The sequence below is a fragment of the Xenopus laevis genome, chromosome 1L (assembly GCF_017654675.1).
Source record: "Xenopus laevis strain J_2021 chromosome 1L, Xenopus_laevis_v10.1, whole genome shotgun sequence".
NCBI lineage: Eukaryota > Metazoa > Chordata > Amphibia > Anura > Pipidae > Xenopus > Xenopus laevis.
The window spans coordinates 150,686,161-150,712,309 of record NC_054371.1 but is presented as its reverse complement, the minus strand read 5'-3'; the positions used below and the strand labels follow the sequence as shown (position 1 = coordinate 150,712,309).

The following is a 26,149-nucleotide window of genomic DNA, read 5'->3' as shown; positions in this document are numbered from 1 at the left end:
TTGACAATAGTTGCTAATACTGCAGAGATGCTACAGAAAAATGTATCAACTAAATGTTGCAAAAAACTGTTTAGAATCTGCACCTAAATTACTGAGCTGCCAGAATGAAATACTAGACAGGAACATTTAACTTTAAATTTAGATTTTGGAAAAAAAAAAAAAAAAAAAAAAGGAAAGCAAATGAAAAAAGTCGTTATTTCTGGAACGCAACTGAAAAAGCATTCCTATGTTGTATTTTCATGCATTTTCCCAATTAATAAAATTGGTAAGTTTGGCTTTCAGCCTTGTGCAACCTGAACAATACCAGCTAGGTGGCAACTCTAGGTGCAGCTTTGTCTTCCGGTCCACCATGAAAAATGCATAATTTTATGTTTTTGTGCTAATATCCACTCCATATGACTCCACACAGGGCAACAATGTGTCTGTTAGTGCTGAGACACAACGTAGCAGTGGCAAATGCACCAGCTTCTCTCCACCTGCAGAGAAAATGCAGGTGGAGAAAAGACAAGGCTGTGCCTTAAGCCTAATTTGTATGGGTCTTTCTACCCACAATTGTCACTACTCTCCATGTAAGGGCCATGGCACACTTGGAGTCTCAGGGCAACTTATTCATTTTCTTAAATGAAGAAATGCATATATTTTCCCACAGGCTATTTACATTATTGCCAGTGGGAAAGCATTTTTGGCCTGCAGCATGGTTGTCTGCAATATCACATAGGGCAGCATCCCACTGAAGATGAACCTATTCATGACAATGCAGAAGAAAACCTAATTAAGGCTTGCCTTGGAGTGGGAAGTATAAAAAATGTTTTGTGTTGTTGGGAATTAAATTTATAATTTCTGGGAAATAGCTGGAAAAGTCAAGGTGGGAGCAACTGCCCCCCTCTTGCACCCTTCTGTGGAAACCCATAGCCTGCAGCAGCATATATTTATTGCAGGCCACATATCTCTTTGTGCCCCATAACCCTAAGGGCAGAGACACACGGTCAGATTCGGGGAGATTAATTGCCCAGCGACAAATCTGTGACTAATCTCCCCAAACTGCCTTCCCGCTGTCTAGAATGAAAATCGCTGCTGGGATGGCAATTGGAGCGATTCGTTTTCCGAATTCGTTTGAAGTTGCCTCACGTGGCCTCTAGCCGGTGGGAAGGCAGTTCGGGGAGATTAGTCGCCCCGAAGAAGAGGAGATATGTCGCCGGGCGACTAATCTCCCCGAATCTGGCCATGTGTCTCTGCCCTAACAGTTACAACTCTGGGTTGGCTCATTAACCCAGTTTATTTCAGCATGTTGACTTGAGGTAATCTTTGATTTTTTTTCCTTTCATAAATATATTAAGGCTAAAGCAATATGGGGCTGTTTCCTGGCCTGCATATAAGCTTATACAGCGCTGCGTGATATGATGGCGCTCTAAAAATACTTACTGTAAAATACTGTCCAAAACCACTGTCAAATCCTGTCCTTTTAACCTTCACAATATAGCAAAAATCTGTCCCCTTCTCAAGCAAATACTAGGCTAATGCTACACAGGGGGCTGATCTGGGCCTGCGGAAAAATAGATTCGGGAGAAGGGTTGCAGTAAGCTTTGCAATGTATTTCCCAGGAGTGGAAAAACGTTGTGTGTTTAATATTGATTTTATTTTATTATATTGACCTCTTTACCTTTTGGTCTCTGGTGGCATAAATAAGTTACAGGGAATAAGGTAGTAAATGTAATATCTTTTTCTCTGCCTCTCCACAGTGTTGCTGACATGGGTGAACTGTGCCAGCGTGCGCTGGGCAACTCGAGTGCAGGACATGTTTACAGCTGGAAAACTTTTGGCACTGGGTCTAATCATTATCATGGGAATTGTGCAGATCTGCAAAGGTAAGCTTTCTGCAACAGTTCTCTTGCATTTACATACTGTGAACATGTAAACATTCATCCTCCTGCCCGAATATATAGTGAATAAAGTTCCCCCTTTAGTTGTAGAGTAGAGGTATTCAGATGTTCTTTGATATGCAACCCCTTTGTGATTCAGATGTATGAAGTTATGGCCATAACAGTCACCTTAATATACTTGCCAAGACATGCAAATAAGTATTTATTACATGAGAGGACTGTTATTCTTACATGAGAGGACTGTGGTCACGTTCACCATAATGCTAAAAGAGTTGTTCCTCTGCAGAAAATAAATTAAGATAACATCCTTGACTGCTCTTGCAGAAAAAAACAATAATTAAACTAGAGTTAAGCAGACCTCACCAAAACAATATGCAAACAAGAAAGAAAGCCAACATGATAAAGTTCATGAAATATTTACCTACAAAGCTGTAATTATCCCTGTTGTTATCCCTCCAACTAGAAGCTATTTGGTCTCCACGAGTTGTGTACTACAACTTTCAGCTTTCTCAGAAGGGCATGCTACATGAAAGTCTGTAAAGTGGCCTTTACCTTTCTATTATGGCTACAGATATGCAACATCATTTGTTCTGCATTTTCTGCAAAAATTACACCCAACCCTGTCCATAGTGTGCCCTGTCTAAGCATTCAGGTTTCAACACCTTATACCAATAGGCCCCTGAATACAGAATGTGTTGGTTGTTGCACCATCACCAGCCACAGCTTTCAACACAATGTAACAAAAAAAAAACCCAGATGTAGATAGCAAATTTATTGGCAGCTATTCTGGCATGTAGTCCAATAATTTAGTGGTTCCGGTAAACAAGTATTGTTGTTTATTAGATTCTGTGTACTGAAAATGCTGTCATTTGTATCTCAGGAGAATATTTCTGGCTGGAACCAAAGAACGCCTTTGAGAATTTCCAGGAACCAGACATTGGCCTCATTGCACTAGCCTTTTTGCAGGGATCCTTCGCTTATGGTGGTTGGAACTTCCTTAACTATGTCACAGAAGAACTGGTGGACCCCTACAAGTAAGTCAGAGCTATATCAGTACTCCTTGTTGAGTCTTTAATGGAGGGTGTAAAGGCTCAGATCAAGATGTTACAGAGCAACAAGGCAACTGCCTCCTTACTCTTTGTTCATTGTGTGACTTGTTAACATGTTGTGTCCCCAGTGTGTGCAATGGATACAGATTTAAAGCATGGTGACCTTATAACTATTCCAGTTATATCAGGAAAACATGTAACCATTTTGTAATATAGTACGCAGGGAAAAATTGCTTTTTTACTGATAGCATAGATTGCCCCCTTGTGGCTTAGTACAAGTATGAACAAATACTTTCTCTTTTTGTACAGGAACTTGCCCCGTGCCATCTTTATCTCTATTCCACTTGTCACCTTTGTGTACGTTTTTGCCAATATTGCCTATGTGACTGCCATGTCCCCCCAGGAACTACTGGCATCCAATGCTGTGGCTGTGGTGAGTATATGAATCCAATCCAATCAGTCTGGTTTTCTCTCCCTGATTTGGATTATAACCTAGTATAAGTACATGTCTCTGTGGCAAATACACTCAGATCTTTCAAACTTTTTCCACTCCATTGATTCACTGCATCTGTTTTTTATTTTTTGGACTGTGGGATACCCAGTCTGTGAACTCCATCTACTACTAAATTGCAGCGACAATCTGCTGGGCTAGCTGTTGGACATCTTTGTTTCATTGCATTATGCAGATGTCTCTTGCTGTTACTCTTCCTTCATTCCAAGAAACATTTAAAACTGGCTCGCAAATTCCAAAAAGAAGCAGGATGACGCCAGAATATATACATTTGTATATTTATTTTAAAATTTTGCACTCTTTTTTTAAAATCACATTTAGAAAAAAAATTTGAAGTACAAATGATCCCCTTTTTTATTAGAGTGGGGGAGCAGTGTTATAAGATTAAATGGCATCATTTTAGGTGCTTGACAATTTAGGAAATTAAATAGACTGTGACTTTCTAATTAGCAAAAAGTTGCAAGTGCAACAGGCAGCTTCTTGGGTGGTCAAAATATTTGTACTGTGCTTGAAAATAAATGGTAAAATAAGAAATGAAGAATTCTTCTGATGTGCTGATGCTAAGTATCACAAAATGTCATAAACATCTACTAACACATTCCACTAAATGCACCTTGTAGCACAGTATGGCACTGTCCGTGCAAGGCCTCAGAGGAGTGCATAAGAAGCTTATTGGAAAAGAAAAGTGCATTGCTTGTACCATAGCTCTGTGCAGTCAAGACAATGGTCATTATTGCTTATGTGTGTGTGTGTGTATGTGTATATATATATATATATATATATCTATATATATATATATATATATATATATATATATATATATATAGATATATAGATATATAGATATATAGATATAGATATATAGATATATATATACACACATGTTTTTATCATGTTTCTTTCCCCCATTTCTTCTCTCCATTCACCTGCCACCTCTCTCTTCCCTCAGACATTTGGTGAGAAGTTGCTAGGTGTTATGGCCTGGATCATGCCAATTTCGGTGGCTCTCTCCACTTTTGGGGGAGTCAATGGATCTCTCTTTACTTCATCCAGGTCAGTGGGCTTTGTCAGTGTGTGTATTACTTTGTGAATAGCACACTGTGTGTGTAATTACAGAATATTTGTGTCCCATGTGTAGTGGTGTTAACAAATTGTGCTTGTGTGGTGGCTACAAAATGTGTGCAACTGGTGTTTTAACCACTGGTAGGATCAAAGGCATTTCATCCATCTAGAACTCAAGGCAGTCTCTAATAGAGAGCCTCATAAATGTATCTGATCCCTCTAATTTATCTTATTCCATATCAGGGCCTTAACATTAAATGAATGTACACTTCTTTGATGTGCACAGCTCTTTATTCTAAAGGCAAATAACTTTTGTTAGTATACATCTAGAATTGTATATAGCAAATTACATGGCAAGAGACGCCATTCCCATTATAATATGCTCTGCAGACACACCAAAGCAGTGGTGCTGACCAAAGAACAGATATAGCTCCTGTCATAAATTTGCACTTTTTCCTGTTAATTTACTCTGCCTACAACTTTATTGTGTTAACAGATTGTTCTTTGCCGGAGCCAGAGAGGGCCATCTCCCAAGTTTAATGGCAATGATCCACATCAAGCGTTGCACTCCTATTCCAGCACTGCTCTTCACTGTAAGTCAACTCCATTGAGGCAACCCAGTGTCTGCTTTTTGTTATTGGTGATGTAACTTTCTAACTCTTTGTTACTGTTCAAGACTTTCCTCCAAAACTGACTATTCTTTAATCTTTACTTTTATCTTTCAATGCTTCATGGTATTTCTCTCTCTCACTCATAATCTCCACAGTGCATCTCCACTCTGCTGATGTTAGTGACCAGTGATATGTACACTCTTATCAATTATGTGGGCTTCATCAATTACCTGTTTTATGGAGTAACAGTGGCAGGACAGATCGTCCTACGATGGAAGAAACCAGACATTCCTCGGCCTATCAAGGTTTGTGACCACACCGAATATTAATTTTGGGAAAAGCAATGAAAATAATAATAATAAAAAATGCTGAGACAAAGAAGGGGTTGTCACAAAGGAGTTAGTTGTATGTAAATCTTAAAATTACTATATTTTCCCCAGGTGAATCTGATTTTCCCAGTGATCTACCTCCTATTTTGGGCCTTCCTACTTGTTTTCAGCTTATGGTCAGAGCCTGTGGTCTGTGGAATTGGCCTTGCAATCATGCTTACTGGGGTGCCTGTCTATTTCCTGGGAGTGTACTGGCAGAACAAACCCGAGTGTTTTAATAAATTTGTGGGTGAGTATGGTCTTTACAGTGCTATAAGAAACATGTATTGGCACTTTCCTTTATATTTAAAATTGCTCATCCCAACAGCATACCCAAAGTACATTACATAATTGTTTGTTTTTTCCTCCAACCCCTTAGCATGGTTTAGCTGGAACACTCTATGAATCGTACTAAATATAGCAAGGTTCAGGATAAGTGTCTCTTGAAACGTATTGCTCTGTTATAAATTATATGTTATGTTATAAATGTTATAAAGCTTGAATCCCCACCATAGGTCATAAAAGGACTGTAAAAACAGAAATGCAGTACACCTTTTAAAAAGACAGTCCATGTCACACACACAAACATTGACTATTCTTTTCCCAGACTTTTTTTTGCCAATGTTTTGCTTCTAAGCCAGGCATTGCACATTGTTCTTAGGACCAAATACATACTTTTTATTTTGATTATGATGTTCTGCCAACTAAGAAGAAAACCACCAAACAAATTACTGTCTAAATAACATTTCCCTATCACCCCATTATGCTCAAACATGCTTAGGATTCACCCAAACACATCTGCACAGTTTTCCCAGCATTGTAAAAATGTATCTCAAGCATTAGCTAAGCCCATACAGTATAAGCAAGCTTTTGTATTCATTCTTCATAATGTAGATAATTACATCTTGAACTTTTTATTTCCTCTTAGATGCCATGACACGAGCTGGTCAAAAGCTATGTGTGGTTGTCTACCCTCAAATGGACAATAAAGATGAAGATGTGAGTGAAGAGACCAAAGAGCAGAGGGCGCCAATCTATAAACCAGGCTCTGAGGAAGAAAGTGGAGCACATGCCTGAACTCAGGAGCATTTAGCCATCTCCCTTAACCCCCTCCCCATGCACCCGCTGTCAAGACCTCAGTGTACAGATCTGCAAAGATGGAAGGAACTTGTGTGAATGCATAAATGTGCATATGAAAGTGTGCGTCTGTGTGGGTACCCCTGTGCGCCCCTCTGTGTTCCTATTCAGTACTAGTTATTGCACCCTCGTCCTCAGTATAACATTTGCCCCTTGGACATGTAATATGATTTGAAGTTGTAGGTGTATAGTTGTCTGTATCAGTTACATGTGCAGTTTTGTCTGTGCTTTGTACTGTTGGACATTAATGTCAGCCACTCCTGTGGTGTCATAATTAGCAGTGTCTGATGTCTTCGAATGAAAAAAAAACGAAGAAATAGCAACTCTGCTCAGCGTTGTGGAATATTATCTGTGTACCTTGTGAATGTGCAGATCTGAGGTCTTGGCTTGCAGCATATGTATCTTCCTCCTGCCCACCCATCCCAATATTGGCAACATGTTGCTCCTTGAAGGTTACAAATCATTTGAAATGTAAAAGACTGCAGAACCTATGGAACTTGTATTTTATTATTTGAACAATGCCAGATCCTATATTTCACAAAATCATGGATTGTGTATCATTTGGCTGCTCTACACTGCCTGTTTAACTATCTCCAACACAGACTGTGCTGATGGAGCTGGGCTATCACCAGACAATCATGTAACAGGACAAACATGCTTCTCTTGCTGAAGATTTCCTGTGAAAGCAACAGGGACTTTAATGCATGGTTCTTACTGCAAGTGGAAAAGTGTGATGCCAGCACACTCTAGTGTAGTCTCAGGTCTTTCTTTACCAATCAAATACTTTTTCCTACTTGACTGACCCAGGTTACTTCAGGGTATTCTTAGACCTGCCTCCAATCCAAAGCTGCGATTAACTGTAAAGTTCTGGGACCCTCAAGTCCTTTAGTACCGAATTAACACACTCCAGAAATGCTGGATGATTTCCAGAATGCTCTACATGTTTTATATGATATATATATTTTTTATTTAGGATTTTGTCTTTGAATGTAATAAAATGAATCTTGTGCCTTTTTGGTGAAACGTCACGTCTGTATTGCTGGTTGTAGTCTGTTACTGAAGTATCTACTACTTGAACAGAGTAAATATAGCTGTGGAATGAGACTACGGTATAATGAATACTGTACTACAATTAAACTGCACATTCAGTTCTTGAGAAGGAAAAACAAAATTATTGTATGTGATGTACAAGTAATGTCTGATTATTGGAATAGAAAATACATTTGCAAAGCTCCATTTTTGAATTTGTTGCATTACACCTAGGTGCATCTCCTGCTGCCCACAGAAAAGAGCATAACAAGTTGTGTCTTATATATGCAGTGCTAGCAGTGTTTCCCAGCATTACAAACAAAGGGACAACACCAGGACAGGACATAGATTTCTCCTGGCATGCCCCTACCTCGAGTGTCATTTAGAACTTGAAAGCTGGAGCATCATAGTGGCAAGGGAGCAAAGCATTGAATACAGGGGTCTCTTGCGCCTTTGTGAGCTGCACCTCGCTCCAGATGCTTAAAAAAACATAGTGCAGCTTGCACCACCTGCTGGGGTACAGACACAAGTGCTCTGTGTATGTTATAGAATTCTAAGCAACTTCACAATTGGTTTTCATTATTTATTTTTAATAGTTATAATTATTCGCCTTTTTCTTCTCACTCTTTCTCTTTTTTCACTCTTTAAAATGGCGTCGCTGACCCCTTCTAAAAAGCAAATCCACTGTAAGGCTACACATGTATTGTTATTAGGGATGTCGCGGACTGTTCTGCGGCGAACTTGTTCGCGCGAACATCGGCTGTTCGCGTCCGCCGCAAGTTCGCGAACGTCGCGCGACGTTCGCCAATAGGCGTTCGCATCAAAATCGTTCGACCATTCGACCATTCGGTCGCTAAAATCGAACGATTTTCGTTCGATTCGAACGAAAATCGTTCGATCGAACGATTAAAATCCTTCGATCGTTCGAATCGAACGATTTTCGGATGTTCGAAGTTCGCGAACTGTTCGCGAACTGTTCGCGAACTGTTCGCATTTGTTGCCGGTGTTCGCGAACGGCGTTCGCGAACACATTATCGGCGGTTCGCTACATCACTAATTGTTATTGCTACTTTTTATTACTCATCTTTCTATTCAGGTCTTCTCCTATTCATATTCCAGTCTCTTATTCAAATCAATGCATGGTTGCTAGGGTAATTTGGACCCTAGCAACTAGACTGATGACATTGCAAACTGGAGAGCTGCTGAATAAAGAGCTAAATAACTCAAAAAACACAGATAATAAAAAATGAAATTCAGTTGTAAAATGTCTCAGAATATCACTCTACAACTCAAGGATGAACAACCCCTTTAACATTCCAGCACTTGTGCCTCTTCCCATGGTACCTTCCATGGTAGCCTCTGTGTTTGTATAGGGCTTTGTCAGGTGAAGTGTTGGGGGCTTAGTGGTTTTGGTGAACAACCAGTCACAAAGAAAGAATAGAAAACAAAAAATGGACATGGTCTGTGTTTGGTCAGTGTGCTAAAATGACACTAAGGGGGGTATTTATTAAAACTTTGTAAAAGGGATACCCGCCATTGACTTCTACATGACTTCGACAGGTTTTAGCTGGAGTATTTTTAGGTTTGTCGCATGATAAATCCCAAAAAAGTTGCACATTTTTTCTCAGTGACTTTTACGTTTTTTTGCGTGAAAAAGCCTGACCCCAAAAAGTTGAGGTTTAATATATCTTCCCCTGGGTTTTGCCACATCTGCCACATCATACTAGTGCATTCCATTTAATGGACATTATACCCCCTTTTTTAACATTAGTGCAATGAATATGTTCGGTTCATAAGAGCACAATCAACAAGCCCTCTGTATAGAAAAGCTCACTACAATTATGATGTAGCATTATGGGAGAATCATTGAATTGCTTTCTGTATTAATACAGTAGCCGGCACTGTACATTTCACGTTGTGTACGGTATGTTCTTATCCTTCTGTGGTGGGCACATTGCTGTACTGTATCTGTGGATAATGAACATATCTTTATACTACATCAGAAACTTTCCCACAGTGCCTTTCTATACATCTCTAGTACTTATACATTTCTTTCTTTAATGCTATTTGAACTAGGTCACTGTGATTCACGTGACATTTACTTGTAAATAATCCACCGTATTCATTCTAAACTAAGTATTGAAGGTGATTCTCAGACCTTGCCCATACTTTGGCTTTATATGTTACATGGTACTCATTCAGACAGCTTGCATATAAAGAAGAGGATGCTAGGAATCCCCAGTGTAGGGGGTAATATCTCGCAGGTCACACCTTGTTGTGGTGCACCACCCACAGTGACACTTTTGGGGGTCATTTATCAAGTCCCCAGATGCAAGTGGTGGAGTATTAGGGTAAGGGCACACCTGGCGATTCGGGGAGATTTAGTCGCCTGGCGACTAATCGCCTCTTCTTTGGGGCGACTTATCTCCCAGAACCCCTTCCCCCTGTCTTGCGCCAGCTATAATGACAAGCTTCCTCATGAGGCAACTTCAGGCGACTTTGGAAAACGAAGCGTCGCGTGTGCTTTAGCGCAGGCGACTTTTCATTATAGCGGACGGGAAGACACGCGAAGGCAGTTTGGGGAGATTGTCGCCCAGAGGAAGAGGAGATTAGTTGACAGGTGACTAAATCTCCCCGAATCTGCCCGTGTGTCACAAGCCTTAAAGGGATCCTGTCATCGGAAAACATGTTTTTTTCAAAACGCAATCGGTTAATAGTGCTACTTCAGCAGAATTCTGCACTGAAAACCATTTCTCAAAAGAGCAAACAGATTTTTTTATATTCAATTTTGAAATTTGACATGGGGCTAGACATTTTGTCAATTTCCCAGCTGCCCCATGTCATGTGACTTGTGCCTGCACTTTAGGAGGGAAATGCTTTCTGGCAGGCTGCTGTTTTTCTTTCTCAATGTAACTGAATGTGTCTCAGTGAGAAATGGGTTTTTACTGTTGAGTGTTGTTCTTAGATCTACCAGGCAGCTGTTATCTTGTGTTAGGGAATTTTTTATTGAGAAAATATACATATTTACATTAAAATTCAGACTTCATACGGAACAAGTCACAAGAATATTACATGCATTACAGTGACACTTTAAGAAATATCATAACAAAAAGAATTGGCCCAAGAAAAATCCAAATGAACCCATAGATTCACATTCACAAAATTTCACTGAGAATTTTCCTGACAGTTGTATCTATGGTGTCACTCTCATTTCCCAGAGACTTCCTACAGCGCATGAGCCATAAATGATATCGCACAGCAGAAAACACAATAAACAGGGTCTCACTATTGTACGAGTGTCTCTTACTCACTATCCCATAGGCTCTTTCACTATAATTATTGGCACATCTCCTATAGATTCCCAGGACTCCCAGCACCTGCCTATATAACTCTCTCCCAGCACCTGCCTATATAACTTGGGCAATCAACCAGAAAGTGCTTTGAGGTTTCCTCAACTGCACACCCCCAGGGGCATTCCCTGCTGTCAATATTCAGGTGCTTCATGTTACCCCTAACAAAGAGTTTACCCTGCAAGGAGAGCCAAGCATTATCAAACAATTTGGGGGGCAGTCTGGGGCAGTTTAAGTACTTGATGCACTCCTCCATTAAGCTGCTGGTACAGTCCCTCAGAGCTAAAGGGACGACAAAAAAGGTCTCCAAGATTTTCTCATACATAGTAACATAGTAACATAGTAACATAGTAAGTAAGGTTGAAAAAAGACACATGTCCATCGAGTTCAACCTTTTTTTTTTTTTTGTTTATTAACTACCTATCTGCCAGTTGATCCAGAGGAAGGCAAAAAACCCATCTGAAGCCTCTCCAATTTGCCTTAGAGGGGGAAAAATTCCTTCCTGACTCCAAAATGGCAATCGGACTAGTCCCTGGATCAACTTGGACTATGAGCTATTTCCCATAACCCTGTATTCCCTTACTTGCTAAAAAGCCATCCAACCCCTTCTTAAAGCTATCTTATGTATCAGCCTGTACAACTGATTCAGGGAGAGAATTCCAAATCTTCGCAGCTCTCACTGTAAAAAACCCCTTCCGAATATTTAGGCGGAACCTCTTTTCTTCTAATCGGAATGGGTGACCTCGTGTCAGCTGGAAAGACCTACTGGTAAATAAAGCATTAGAGAGATTGTTATATGATCCCCTTATATATTTATACATAGTCATCATATCACCCCTTAAGCGCCCTACAACTGTTTCCTAGACCAAGAAGAGATTTCTGGCGCCCTGATCGCCCATCTCCTCATCTGCTTTAATGCTTGAGAGATGTGTGGTGGGAAATAGGCACATCTGACCCAGACCTCTTTAGCCCTGCCGCCCTGTACCCAGTCTTTGATTAGAGGCAATGCCCAGCTCCTGATGCAGCACTCCCACAGTCAGTCTGTGCTTTGGGCCAGATTCCCAAAGTTAAACTTTAAGAATATGGCACCAAAGTAGGCCACCGGACTTATCATCCCTAACCCTCCCTTTCTCCGCTGTAGGAATGTGACGCCCCTTTTGACCGGATTTAGTCTGCTCCCCCAAAGCATTTGGAAAACAGACTATGGATCCGAGCGTAGAGAGATTCTGGCACAGGAAACGTCTTGATCAGATTCACCCTTTCCCTATAGGTCAGCCGCCATGATTTCCATTGCTGAACATTTGCCATTCCAGTATCTATCTTCTCTTCCCAGCTTTGCCTAGCATTGTCACCCCTCCCAAATTTGATGCCCAATATCTTGACCTGCATAGGGGCTGTGGGGAACCCACTCATCCTAAAACTGGGCTCACCTTCTAAACTCCAAAGAGCTTCTGACTTTTCATAGTTGACCAGAGAACCTGAGGCCTCCGAGTAACTTCTGATGCACCGAGACACTGCTCTCACCTCCTCAGGCTTTGAGACTACTATCGTCACATCATCCGAATAGGCGACTTATTAAAGGGACTGACTACAAGGCAAGCCGACCCCCTCCAAACCACACCCCTGCAGCGCATTAAGAAAAGGATCCAAGGCAAAAACATACAGAAGGGGGCTTAAAGGGCAGCCCTGCCTTACCCCTGCCCTCACCTCAAAATCATCGCCACACCAGCCATTAATTTGTGGGAAGCTCTTTGCCCTATCATACAACACTTTTACCCAACTAATAAACTTACCCGGGATACTGTACTTTGACAAAACAGCTCATAGGTACTTGTGGTTCACCCGATCAAAGGCTTTTGCCTGATCCAGTCAAAAAAATTTGTTATCTTGTGTTAGGGAGCTTCTATCTGGTTACCTTCCAGCTACAGCCTTTGTCAGGTAGTTAGATAAGTGGCAGCTCATTTAGTGGGCTGGTGGCTTGTTTTGATTGTGCTCATCTGAACCCATCAGTAGAATGTGATGTTTTTGAGTTACATAAACCATACACATTTCCTAATTAGTTTAAAGGAACAGTAACAGCAAAAAATAAAAATGTTTTAAAGTAAATCAGATATAATGTAATCAGTGGTGTAACTAGTGTGCGCAAAAAAATCTTCAGAGCGACCTGGCACAATCCAATACCCATCCTCCTGCCCCACCTCTGCCCGCCCAGATCCTACCTCCGCCTGCCCTGACTCCGCCCACTCCTGCCCGACTTTCTCTCTTACTTCCTCGTCGCAAGGTAAGAGAGTGGCTGAGGAGGAGGGTTTTTTTACTAGTTATAGACGAACCACCCCACAGTCCAGACCTCCCTGCGACTGCGGGGTCTGCTTCCTCTATAGTTGCGCCACTGAATGTACTGTGTCCTGCACTGGTAGAAGATATCTGTTTGCTTGAGAAACACGACTGTAGTTTATATAAACAAGCTGCTGTGCAGCCGTGGGGGCAGCCATTCAAGCTGGAAAAGGAGAGAAGGCACAGGTTACATAGCAGATAACAGATAAGCTCTGCAATAGAATACAATGGTATTCTGCAGACTGGATCTGTTATCTGCTATGTAACCTGTGACTTGAATGGCTGCCCCCATGGCTACACAGCACCTTGTTGATATAATTATAAACTATAGTAGTGTTTCTGAACAAACACACCCGTTTTACCAGTGCAGGGCAACACTAAGTTATATTTTAATTACTTTAAAACACTTTCTTTCGATGGTGTTACTAATTTTTTATGGTTTATTCAATGAACTCATGCCGAAAAGGATGCCTTTTTAAAGTCCCTGCCATCAATCTGCATAGACAGCAGTTTATCAAATTTTTCAAAATACGTTAAATGAATAGGGCTTGAACTCATTAGGAAATGTTTTTCTCCATCAGCCAAATATTATTAATAATTTTATAAACTACATCAGAATCTCATTTAATTACACTTTCAATGACATGTGCAGGGGCAATTTTGCCTGTGGCATAACTAGAGGTTATTGGCAAATGTTGCAGGCAGCATTCCTCTGTTAACAAACTCAAGGCTTCATAGACAACAATAAAACAATTTTTGAAAATGATATATTGCTTTTAAAAGCTGTGCAGAATTTCTTAGCAAAAGCTAGAAGCATGGCAGTTCTCTCCAGTATACATGCACATGTGCATATGACAATCTTTATGCAGTATTAAGCAGAGTTTTCCTTAAAATAATAAATTGCCCTGTAGCCTTTCAAATATAATAATATCTGATTTACTGTGATGGTAACTTCTGGTTTTACCTGTTGACAGAACATTATACTTTCCTGGGTAAAACCCCAAACACCAGGCAATTTGTATAAAGTAGAAGTAAGGGCAGGCCAAGCAATTCTGTCTCACTCAGCAGCATGGCTGAAACGGCACCTATCCAAAGATGATATAATAGTAGCTGTTTAACCCAGGCTGATTTTCGGCTAATTCTCTCTAATGATCTTATTATCACCACTGAGAAAATGCCTCCAATTCTGACTTGAAAGTGATTAAAGGTGAAAATGATCACTTTGGCATATTAATATCTCCACTCTACTAGTCTTCTACTGGGCGACTAATCTCCCCCGAATCACCACCCTAACATTGTATCAGCAGTCTGAGCCATCAGGGTAAAGAAGAGAAAGGCATAGACATACACTGCTTTCAATAGCAATATTGCCCTTTTACATCTTTTACCTTGAACCTCCATTTTGTGACAGTTTATGTGCGCCATTAGAGATCACCTGACAGGAAATAATGCAGCTCAAACTATAAATAGGAAATGTGTGTGTGGGATTAAAAAACAGAGATCTGCCCATTCATTGGCTGATGTAACCTAGCATGTACGTGTGTTATTGGTTTGTGTGGAAGCACAGTGAATTGGATAAGCCAGGGGAAGTCCCTTAGTACTTAAAATGTCAGTTTTTCCATTGAGGATTATCCAGTGGCACTGAAAATTATATTTTAATGAAAGAGGTTTATTTAGATGAAGCAGTGTTTGACATATGGGTTATTTCATGCAATATTTGCACAGGTATAGTTTCCCTTTAAGACAATTCCTTCAAAAGTTTCTAATGGTGGATCATCCTATTGTGGGGTCTAAATGGAGCTGTTGAAGTCTTTTGCTGCTGTATAGGCACACGTCATAAGTTTATTGCATGGACTACGATAGAAAAGAAGTGATAAAAAGTAACTTTGTAATGTGCACTTGCACAATTGTGTTAGTTAATGGAAATGAACTCCTTAATCGTGTGTAAGAAAGCAAGAGTAAATTAGCGGCACCTCATACTCTTCCCCTGCTCCCTGCAAAGGAATGGGTTAATATGTATAAATTGCTTATAGTCACCATATGTGTGAACCGTTACTGGGTGCTCTGGGGGCCGGGTGGTGGGAGCTGATAAACTGATAGCACTGTTCAGATTGCACCAGCCCAATTGGGAAATCTGTTGTCTTCCTGAAGAGCACATCAGAGGTGGAGGGGGAGCAGAATCTGTGAGCCACGGGGAGGGGACATACAGTGCCACAGAGGGTGACCCCCCTCCCTTTACATTTTGAGCTCAGAGTGGCATTGATCGACAGGTGTATAATTGTGACCGTCAGGAGTAAGACACAAGGTGTGATAGACCTCTTCATCGCTGCAAAGACTTGTGAAAAAGAGTGCGCAAGTGGGGAAGCATCATTTTAAACAGGTAATACCCTCCCATTTGTTTTATTGGCTTTTTTAAGGGCAACTTAAAACATATCTGTTTATAAATACATGGTAAGCGTTCAGCTATAGAAAAATGACTGACGTGGCTGGAATTTACACCTCAGTAGTGTATCTAATTTTGTTGGAAACACTCACCAACTAAGCAGAAATGACCTGTGTGCAGAATGACATTCGCTCTTTTTCCACTGTTGGACCACCATGGCCATCATTTATACTAGAGAAACATAAACAAGATTTATTCTATAACTGCCAACGATTATTAGGTTTGCTTCATTTCATTTAGAAACATGATCATATGTAAAATTTGACTTTTGGAAACATGGATTTTCTTTTTCACAAAAATAACCCTAAAAACAGGTCTTGTTTCTATGACCTTTTAAATAAGGCTGAATAATAATCTGATTATATCAGTTCTGATGTTAAAAGTCCGGGTTCCCTTAATGTTATATTCATTTCTAAACCGTATCTCATTATAAATCTGAGGTATGTGCTCAGCTATAGAAAATGACTGGTGTGTACTTGATTTAAAGGGGCAGTAATACCCCCTTGTTCAATGTTACTTCAGTAAATTAGGCTTGAGCTAATCATATTTTTGCCTAGCATTTAAATCACAAATAAAACCTATGTTTTTTGTTATTTCTAGTGCTAAATAGGTAAAGAGGGAAATTGCAGGTACTCCATGTTTGGTCCTTGCAATGCAGATAATTACATTACCAGTGCAGGGAGATAGTAGATAATCCCCCTGTATAATGAAAACCGACCGTAAACCGTAAAACAAAAGTCACAACAAAGGGGTAAAGGGAAAGGGTTGTGCACTGGTGATCTTATTATCTGCATCGCAAGGACCAAACGTGCTACTCAGCTTCCATTTCCCTGTTTGCCCCATTTAGCTCTAGAAATAAAAAAACTGATATTTCAAGACTAAATAAACAGTCAAAAAGTATTTTCACCATAAGCCCTACTAACGGAACTCATGGTGAACAATGGGCTATACTTCAACTTTAATGTATATGTAATATTGTTTAATTTACTGACCAGTTGTGATGAACGTTCATGAAAGGATGAACGTGTGTGCTATTCCTTCTCTTTTTTAGATATATTTCTTTTAATGCATATGCAATATGCATTTAATGAAATCAGTGTATCTTTATAACTTCCCTTGGATTGGGCCAAAAACTACAGGATGTTTCAGCCATGTCTGATTTTTGTTCATTTAATTTGTGTGTGCCATCTAGAGAAATGGAGTGGAGCCATCTGATTCTGATAACCAACAAAATCTGACCAACTGAAACACACCAAAATCAAAGACCCTATAATTTATAGTGCACTGGACATTTTCTTTTCCAGTACTTATAATGTGTTTTGGGTTATTGGTTCACTGATACAAATGAATTTCAAATTTCCTTACCAAACTTAGGCTGTGGTTTGTAGTCTTTCATATAAAGGTATATTGTTTTTAGTAGGGATGCACCGAATCCACTATTTTGGATTCGGCCAAACCCCAGAATCCTTCATGAAAGATTCGGCCGAATCCTAATTTGTATATGCAAATTAGGGGTGGGAAGTTAAAAACATATTTTACTTCCTTGTTTTGTGACAAAAAGTCATGCTACTTCCCTCCCCGCTCCTAATTTGTATATGCAACTTAGGATTCGGATTTGGTTCGGCCAGGCAGAATGCTGAATTCGGTGCATCCCTAGTTTTTAATGTACAACCCTTTATCTCTCTATATGTTGTATGGTTGGGGACAAAGGTGGGACCCCATCCAGTGTACATTGTGTACAGTAAGCTATATATCATCTTCCCTTAGTCCTCCCTGGATCAAACATTGCAAAAACTTATAGAGCAGTGTTTCTTTGACAAAGAATCATAGATGAATATGACATTTTAAGTGCATTGAATCTTCAGCTTGATGAGCTCGGCCATCCATGTGTTTGGCAAGACTGTAACTTATTTCTATAATATCTAACTGCTTAGATCTAGACCGAAAATTAACTGCCTGTGCAAGACATGGCGTACATTTAAAATACATTTAATATGAACCAACAACAAATAAAAACAAGCATTTTAGATGTCCTTCAGATCTGTGTTTTGCCTTAACTGGTTTAATTTATACAGAAGAAATATATATATATATATATATATATATATATATATATATATATATATATATATAAATATAAATATATATATATGAGTAGTCTAATGAAAGAGCTGATTCAAATTACATTTCCTGAAGCATCAATAAGAACACAGTGTAGATCAAAATGGCAAATGTGCCACAGCTCTTAGCCACTGAGAAATTGATTGATGGTCACACAAATGATTTTTGTGTCAAGGACACCCAAAAACAGGGATCCCCAACCTTTTGAACCCGTGAGCAACATTCAGAAGTAAAAGGAGTTGGGGAGCAACACAAGCATGAAAAATGTTCTTAGGGTGCCAAATAAGGGCTGTGATTGGCCATTTAGTAGCCCCTATGTGGATTGTCAACCTACATTGAGACTCTGTTTGGCAGTACACCTGGTTTTTATGAAACCAAAACTTGCCCCAAGCCTGGAATTAAAAAAAAACCTCCTACTTTGAGGCCACTGGGAGCAACATCCAAGGAGTTGGAGAGCAACATGTTGCTCACGAGCTACTGGTTGGGGATCACTGCCCAAAAACAACCAAACACCATATGGTCATTCAAAGGGAATTGCACCATACTATTGTATTCACACCTTTAAATCTGACTCACAAAGACTACAGGTATAACACTCTTATCTTACATCCTGGTATCTGTAATGCTGCAAAAACAGCCATCAAAGAACCTCCAACCAGCTCCTAACTTTGTCATAACCAAAACTGTATTTTTTTTTTTTTTGCTGGATGTGGGTACATTTATAAGTTCATTGACTCTTTTCAAATCTTTTCCAATCCTGATAAGAATGAAGGAGGAGACATGACTCGAAAATGTATGTCAACTCTCCAAATTAAGGAAAACAACATTTCTGGATAGGGTTAATTAACATTTATCTGCCATCAAATAAACTGCAAATGTCAAGGAGAAGTAAACAGATAGGTAGATAAATAGAAGTGCTAATAAACTGATTGGAAAGGTTAATCACATGTATATTTATTGATAAGGAAACATTAAACTTGGTAAAGAAGCATGACATGCAAAGGTATAAAGATTTTCTGTTAGACTGAAGGAAGTCTTATTCCTTTGAACTTTTAACTTCCCTATCACAAGGCTTTCATCTGCAAAGATAAGATACCTAGGAAATGACAAGACCAAATGAATTAGTTTTTACCAACATCCTGAAAATGACCACATATTTTCTGATAGAATTTCTCCAGTATGCCTCTATACTGGTTATTATACTATCTATCTATCTATCTATCTATCTATCTATCTATCTATCTATCTATCTATCTATCTATCTATCATCTATCTATCTATCTATCTATCTATCTATAATCTATCATTTATCTATCTATCTATTGCAAACATATTACACAGAATTTTACATAAAATGTCCAAAATGTTATGTTAGCCCCTGCCATAGTGGAGCTTATAATCAAATTTCCTCACCAAACTTAGGCTGTGGTTTGTGGTCATTCATATTTAATATACACCTCTTTATCTCTTTATATGTTGTATGGTTGGGGGACAAAGGTTGGGACCCATCCAGTGTGCAGTTACATTGCGTACACTAAGCTATGTATCATCTTCCCTTAGACCTCCCTGGACCAAGCATAGCAAATACTTATAGAGCAGTGTTTCTTTGATAAAATATATGATATGGTAAGTGCATTGAATCTTCAGCTTGTGCAGCTCAGCCATCCATGCATTTGGCAAGACTGTATAATATTTGTATAATATATTACTGCTTAGACAAAAAATTAACTGCCTGTGTAAGACATGGCGTATATTTAAAGTACATTTAATATGAACCAACAACAAATAAAAACAAGCATTTTAAATGAGATGTCCTTCAGATCTATGTGTTTTGCCTTAACTGACTTAATTTATACAGAAATATTTATAAATGGGTAGTATAATAAATGATCAGAAGTTTGCCAGTAAAAATGTATTGGTGCCTGGAGGGCAGCCTGCAACCTGTCCGGGCTGCCCCCTCCTATTATCTCTCCCTTTCTTCTGCTCTGGATGAATTCTCACCTTCCCCATCTGTACAATCTCCAGGACTTCCATTACTGGGCCATAAAGGGCCTAAAATAATTTGGTAATGTCCTAACCAAGGAGGGGAAATTTCCTACTCACATACTACTCAAAAAAGAGAGGCCCAATTTCTCTCCCTAGAACATAATATATACCACCTTTTCGATTAAACTAATTCTTACAAATTTTGAGAGTGTATCACACATTACTTTTTTCTGTGCCCTCACCTTTCCTGAAATCCTTTGACAAATGGAAGTGCATTGCTTAAATGAGGCAAAGGGGTAAAGCCAAAGACTCCTTATACAGAGTCTTGATCTCATTAAGGGACAGGCTCATGCAATATGAATTTACACACCAATTATACATTACCCCCATGCTCCTCCAGAAAATGGGCAGGAACCCAGATGCTAAATGCCCTAGGTGTCAAACTACTGATGCCTCTTTAATCCACATGACATGGGAGTGCCCCCCGATTAATTGTTTTTGGGTAAAGGTGATCAGGTACCTAGAGGAGACCTTGGAATTTCCCAACGTATGCAAACCTGAAGTATGCCTATTGGGCCTAATAGAGGAAATAGTTCCACTGAATACAATGAGTTCTCTGATCAGAGTAGCTCTCTTTTATGCTAAAACACTGATAATCTTAAATTGGATGGGGTAGGGCAACCCCTCAATTAAACAGTTTGCTAACTCAATCAAATCGAAGCTTCCATCTTCCATAAGGCTGATTTACGAGGCACATAGATGTCCAACACAAAATTATAAAATATGGGCCCCATGGTAGGATGCGCACCCAGGAATTGCTGATGGGTAATGTCCTACGTCAGCCAACACTCCACTCTGACCAGCAATAACTTTCTGCTGTTGTAACACAATTTACCATTTGCTATTGCCATTGTTATGCTTTATGCAGCAGTTATAATCTGTTTTCACATGTTAAGGTGCTGTATCACTTTCCCGTTGATGTTTAAAAAAGTTAAATATATACTTTTAAAAAGATTTTATTTTGCCATCATTTCTTAATGTTATAAATCACATAAGAGAACACAACGGGTCAGATTATCTCCTTAGTCAAGTCCAGATTGTCCCACAGATGCAGTTCCTTGAGAAAAAAGTATCTCAGCATATATCACATGAAAACTATGGGGGAAAACTGGAACTAAGGAGAAAAGTTTTATCTCCTCAAATTGAATCTTGCCCATAGGTTTTCACAACCATACAATTCTTTAAATGTGTTATTTAGCCAATGTTACCAATACAATACAGGATCTCAGTGTTGTGCCATGGGATATGTAATTTGGAAAATCTGTTTGGAATGTCATTCTGACAAAGTAGTAATTGCTTCATCCTAATTTAATTAATTTCATCCTGTAGGTAACTTGATTTTTTTTTTCTTATAGCTAATTATTCTTGCCATCAATGTGAATCCTGCATCCAGGAAGCAATCTAAAGCCAAGATCAATTTAGGGAAGTGATTGCTCAGGAGACGTGACAGAGAATCTAGAATGTCCCACAGTAGTTATTATGAGTATGAGAAGAGGGGTCAAAGTTCAGCATATACAGCCCGTTTAAGTGGGCCCCACTCAGAACTCGTGGGGGGCAATCTCTGTGACCCTGAAACATCTGTGGATTTGTCATCTTACATGGACACAGGAGAAGAAATTCTGTCTGATCTGTTTCCTCTTAAACAGGAACGGCTTAAAGGCACATATCCTTATATCCCTCCAGAAGGACTGCCCTCTGCTGCCCTATATGGATATGCCCCAAGCAATGCTCCCGAGCGCAGAATGGGGGGTTATGAATCTGGGGGGGTAATTGTAAAGGAAGAGACCCGTGGCATCCACAGGGGTGTGTGTAACACTCTGCAGTATCAGGTGGCACAGTGCGCACAGACAGCAATGCACCTGACCTCTCCTCTGGAGAATGTACATCCGGCCCTGCGAGTTCTCAAGGTAAGAAAGTTAAGCACTCTGTTATTACTCTACCCAGTTCAAAACTTATATCTGCACCCTCTTTATCTGTGTCTGTCTCTTTTCACTTGTGGTTGGTACTCTTTATCCAGTCGTCTTAGGTTATTTTGATCTGAAAATAACTTTGATATACTCATAGCCCTTTTGGCATTTGTTTCTCTTCATTCTCTCTTCGCACATGAGTGAGAAGCCTGTTAAATCCAATATATCTTTTAGGGGGCTCCTTTTTCCTAGAAGAAGTATTAGAACTTCTCTACATGAACGATGTTCGCGAAAGTCAGTTGTTTTGTTAGATTTTGTTTGTACTGGAATCAGTTATTTGAGTTAGCTCTAACACATCTGCTAAGAAAAGGAGCCCCCCACCCCAAAAATATATTGGCTCTATCTGTCAGTGAAAATCTCACACCCAATTCTTGCATGAATACAGAATGAAGAGGACCAGATGCTGAATGAGAGCATTGCGAAGATAAACTTTATTATTTCAGAAAACGTACAGAATTTTTGATTGATTATATTTAAAACGTTTCACATTTCAGTATGATGTAGCTTAAATTCATTTTTGCAATAGATCCCCTTTAAAGGAAATGTAAAGTCTACCACAGACCATCCATATATCTTATTCTCCACAGTAGCAGCATCCAGTTTGCTTTACTCTTCTTCTGTATTCACGGAACCAGTTGATGTCCATGACCATTTTACCCTCCTTTGTTAGAGCTTTAGTCAGTGATCACATAACACGCATTGTCTTAAGGCTACTTCCAAACAGGGATGGGGTTGATTACTGGCCTCTGCTTACCCCTGTTCTTGCACTCACAGACACTTTTCATAGTTCTTTAGCACTTGTTCTTGCAAACTTTTGGAACCACCTGGTCTGACTTTGCCCTTATTTGCCCTTATTCCCTATATGTTTTTTTTTTTTTTATAAACTGGATGCAAAATAGGTCTTTAGGTCAGGGCACACAGGCAAATTCAGGGAGATTAGTTGCCCAGCGACAAATCTCCTCTTGTTTGGGGCGACTAATCTCCCAGATCTGGCTTCCTCTGCCTTTGCAAGGTGAATTTGTGATTTGCATTTTAGCCCTTGGCACTTGGAGCAATTATTTTTCCGAAGTCGCCCGAAGTTGCCTCACGAGGAAACTTTGGGCGACTTCGAAAAACAAATCACTCCAATTGCCTTCCCGCCGGCGATTTTCAATATAGCTGGCAGAAGACAGAGAAAGGCAGTTATCGCCCTGAAGAAGTGGAGATTTGTCGCCGGGCGACTAGTATCCCTGAATCTGCCTGTGTGCCCTGACCCTATATGGTATGTATATCTGCTTTCCATGCTTCACCTACTGTTTGGCAAAAGAAACTGCTCCCTCTGTTTAAATTAGCCTATTAAGTAAGCACTTATCTCAATTTCAGGTTCATTGTTGTCCTGATGGAAGAGGGGTCACTAATCCCTTATTCAGAGTTCAACAGCAGTTGCCCAATAATTGTTCAGGTCAGCACTGGCTTCAAGTGCTTCTGTGCAAGTTCATATGACTGTCTGTGCTCACTGACAAATCAGGGTTATACATAAAAATTAGGTTACATCAGCCAATGAATGGAAAGAATTCTATCTTTTGCTGTTCCTCACTTATTTGTATAGTATTAATCACATTGATGGTCAATGCAAAGAGTGCCACCAGGGCTGCCTTGACTATTCCTAAATCAGTTAAGCTCTTGGGGGAAGATTTATTAAGGTTTGAATCGTGAATTAGAATTTTCGAATGTTTTTTTGGAGATTTATCACAGCTTTATCACATTTAACCCTATTTCAAATATTTGCTACCTAAAACCTGCCGAGTTCATTTACAAGTCAATAGCAGAGGTCTGATGGACCATTTGAATATGGTATTTGCCTTCCTGACATTCAGGGGGTCTTTTTGGAGGAAAACTCGCTTCGAATTCGAATCTTTGGGTTGTTTATATTTGATTGAATATTAGACGTTTCGAGTTTTTTCATAAATAACATCCCATTCTAGTTGTGAGTTTAAAAAAATTCACATTTTTTTTTTTATTTATTTATATATATATATATATATATATATATATATATATATATATATATATATATATATATATATATATATATATAAAATATACAATGGGTGCCCCAGCACTCTTAGAAAAATACTTGCTGTGTTAATCGGTGCTCGCTCCAATAGGAGACGCCGTCACATCCCCACATGAAATAGAGTATGTAAAGAAGAAGCAGCACTCGTCAATTGCAAAAAGATGTATTAAAAGATCAGAACATCACTCAAGGCAACGTTTCGGACAACACATGTGCCCTTTGTCAAGCCAGAAAAAATCTCTCAGCATCTCACAGGTATCACATTATATAGGCAGCAAACAGGAAATGACCTCAGAATTTGCATATACATAGGTACAGAGCATTATCATATACATATATCTATAGAAACAAAAACAGGTCATAATCACGATTTAAACCCCGAGGATATAAAGATTCGAGCAGATTTTTGGGCCCCGGATTTACAACTGAAGGTTGAGGTATCATACTTTATTAGGCAAAAATAGACAAAGCCTGACAAAAATAGACAAAGACTTTGACTATTTTTGCCTAACAAAGTCTGCAGTTTTTTTGCCTGTCCTGTAGTGCCTGCCATTTCTTTTCCTTGGTAAAAACTCAATTTGCAGAAGCTTTGTTCACCCTTATTACTTTCTCCACTCCAACCTCTCATGCAAATTTGTTTCACTCTCCAGGGGTCTATCTCAGGGATGTTATCTGGCTCACCTTTAAAAGATACTGCATCAAAGGGTAAGAAGGGTTTAAGTAAAGACAGTCTGGAATACCGCGTACGCCGGGAGAGAAACAATATTGCAGTGCGAAAGAGCCGAGACAAAGCCAAACGTCGAAACCTGGAGACTCAGCAACGTGCACTGGGATACATGGCAGAAAATGAGAAACTCCGAAACCGTGTCCAGCAGTTGACTCAGGAGCTGGATGCTTTGAGGGGTGTCTTTAGACAGATTCCTGAGGCAGCAGCTATGAGCAAAGGACCAGGAGGGTGTAGCTGATAACCCCAAGGAGTGCAGTGGACCCCAGAGTATTATTAGGCTTGTTTTTGTGAGTTTTTCAAGTATAAGATCTCCCCACAGTGGTTTTCTAGAGCCCACTTATTTTTATAAATCTGAACCTTTCAACACATGTCCCCAGAGTTGGAACTAGGGGTAGACAGAAGAGGCACCTGCATTGGGCTCAACAATGGAGGGCACTGGGCACATACTTTTTGAAGAGTTTACTGCCTAATTCTAGTCTAGACTCTTTTACTCCCACTGCCCCCACTGGTAATCACTAGGGCATCTGGTTGGCTTGGCCTGCCTCTGCTTCTACCTTCAGATGTTGTTCAACTACAACTTCCAGTATCCACTGACAGCAAATGACTGATTTTAGGTGTTGGGATTTGTACTTTAACAACCACTGAATGGCCCCCGATTAGACAAAACAGATATACATTTTTGCTGTCCATTTCTTTCCCCTGCAGTTGCCGTATTTCCCATCATACCTGCGGTGTTCCACTTTTCCTACCTACTGCCGCTTCACAGAGGCCCAACTATATACAGGGCCCAGGGCAGCTGCCACCATTAGCTCCTTACTGAAGATAGCTCTTCCAGGAGTTGTAATCCTACTACAGATATGAAACCTATTATCCAGTATGCTCGGGACCTAAAGGTTTTCGAATAAGGGATATTTCTGTAATTTGGGCCTCCATATGTTATATCAACTAAAACATAATTTCAACATTACATAACCCCAATAGGATTGCTCTGCCTCCAGTAAGGATTAATGATATCTTAGTTAGGATCAATTACAAAGTACTCTTTTATTATTACAGAGAAAAAGAAAATAATTTTCAAAAATTAGAATTATTTGCTTATAATGGAGTCTATGAGATGGCCTTCCTGTAATTCAGATCTTTCTGGATAACAGGTTTCCAGATAACAGATTCCATACCTGTACATCTGTAGAGTTAAAAATTCAGCACATTTCACAACAGTGTATTATCGGTTTTTAGTAAATATAAAATCTGAGATGTGAAAATACACTTAACGAATTGAGGTGTTAGACGAGGAGAAAACTCACACTTCCCTATGCCCCTTCGAGTTTTATTGCCTTTAGAATGCAAGCCCAACATTATCCATATGTGTGCAGGGCATGAAAATATGTTCACCCAAATGTCACTCATACTGTGACAAACACCAGGAGCCACTGTATATACAAGTTCTGAATAACGGCT

At 39.6% G+C, this 26,149-nt stretch overlaps 2 protein-coding genes across 4 annotated transcripts in view; both read left to right on the top strand.

Moving 5' to 3' along the window:
• The window catches only part of slc7a8.L (solute carrier family 7 member 8 L homeolog), a 29,578-nt gene extending 21,932 nt beyond the window's left edge, over positions 1-7,646 (top strand). For 2 of the 3 annotated variants that reach the window (NM_001087136.1, XM_018223720.2), the window contains 8 exon segments: positions 1,740-1,865; positions 2,761-2,914; positions 3,239-3,362; positions 4,390-4,493; positions 4,999-5,095; positions 5,269-5,418; positions 5,554-5,731; positions 6,410-7,646. In NM_001087136.1, the coding sequence (NP_001080605.1) occupies positions 1,740-1,865; positions 2,761-2,914; positions 3,239-3,362; positions 4,390-4,493; positions 4,999-5,095; positions 5,269-5,418; positions 5,554-5,731; positions 6,410-6,558 (1,082 nt within the window). In that variant the 3' untranslated portion in view covers positions 6,559-7,646. 3 annotated transcript variants of the gene reach the window in all.
• A 7,773-nt stretch (positions 7,647-15,419) lies between these two features.
• Positions 15,420-25,624, top strand: cebpe.L (CCAAT enhancer binding protein epsilon L homeolog). Its single transcript, XM_018259384.2, has 3 exons — positions 15,420-15,711; positions 21,297-21,848; positions 24,615-25,624. The coding sequence occupies exons 2-3, from the start codon at positions 21,402-21,404 to the stop codon at positions 24,927-24,929; spliced, it is 762 nt and encodes a 253-aa protein (XP_018114873.1). The 5' UTR covers positions 15,420-15,711; positions 21,297-21,401; the 3' UTR covers positions 24,930-25,624.
• Positions 25,625-26,149: the final 525 nt, after the last annotated feature.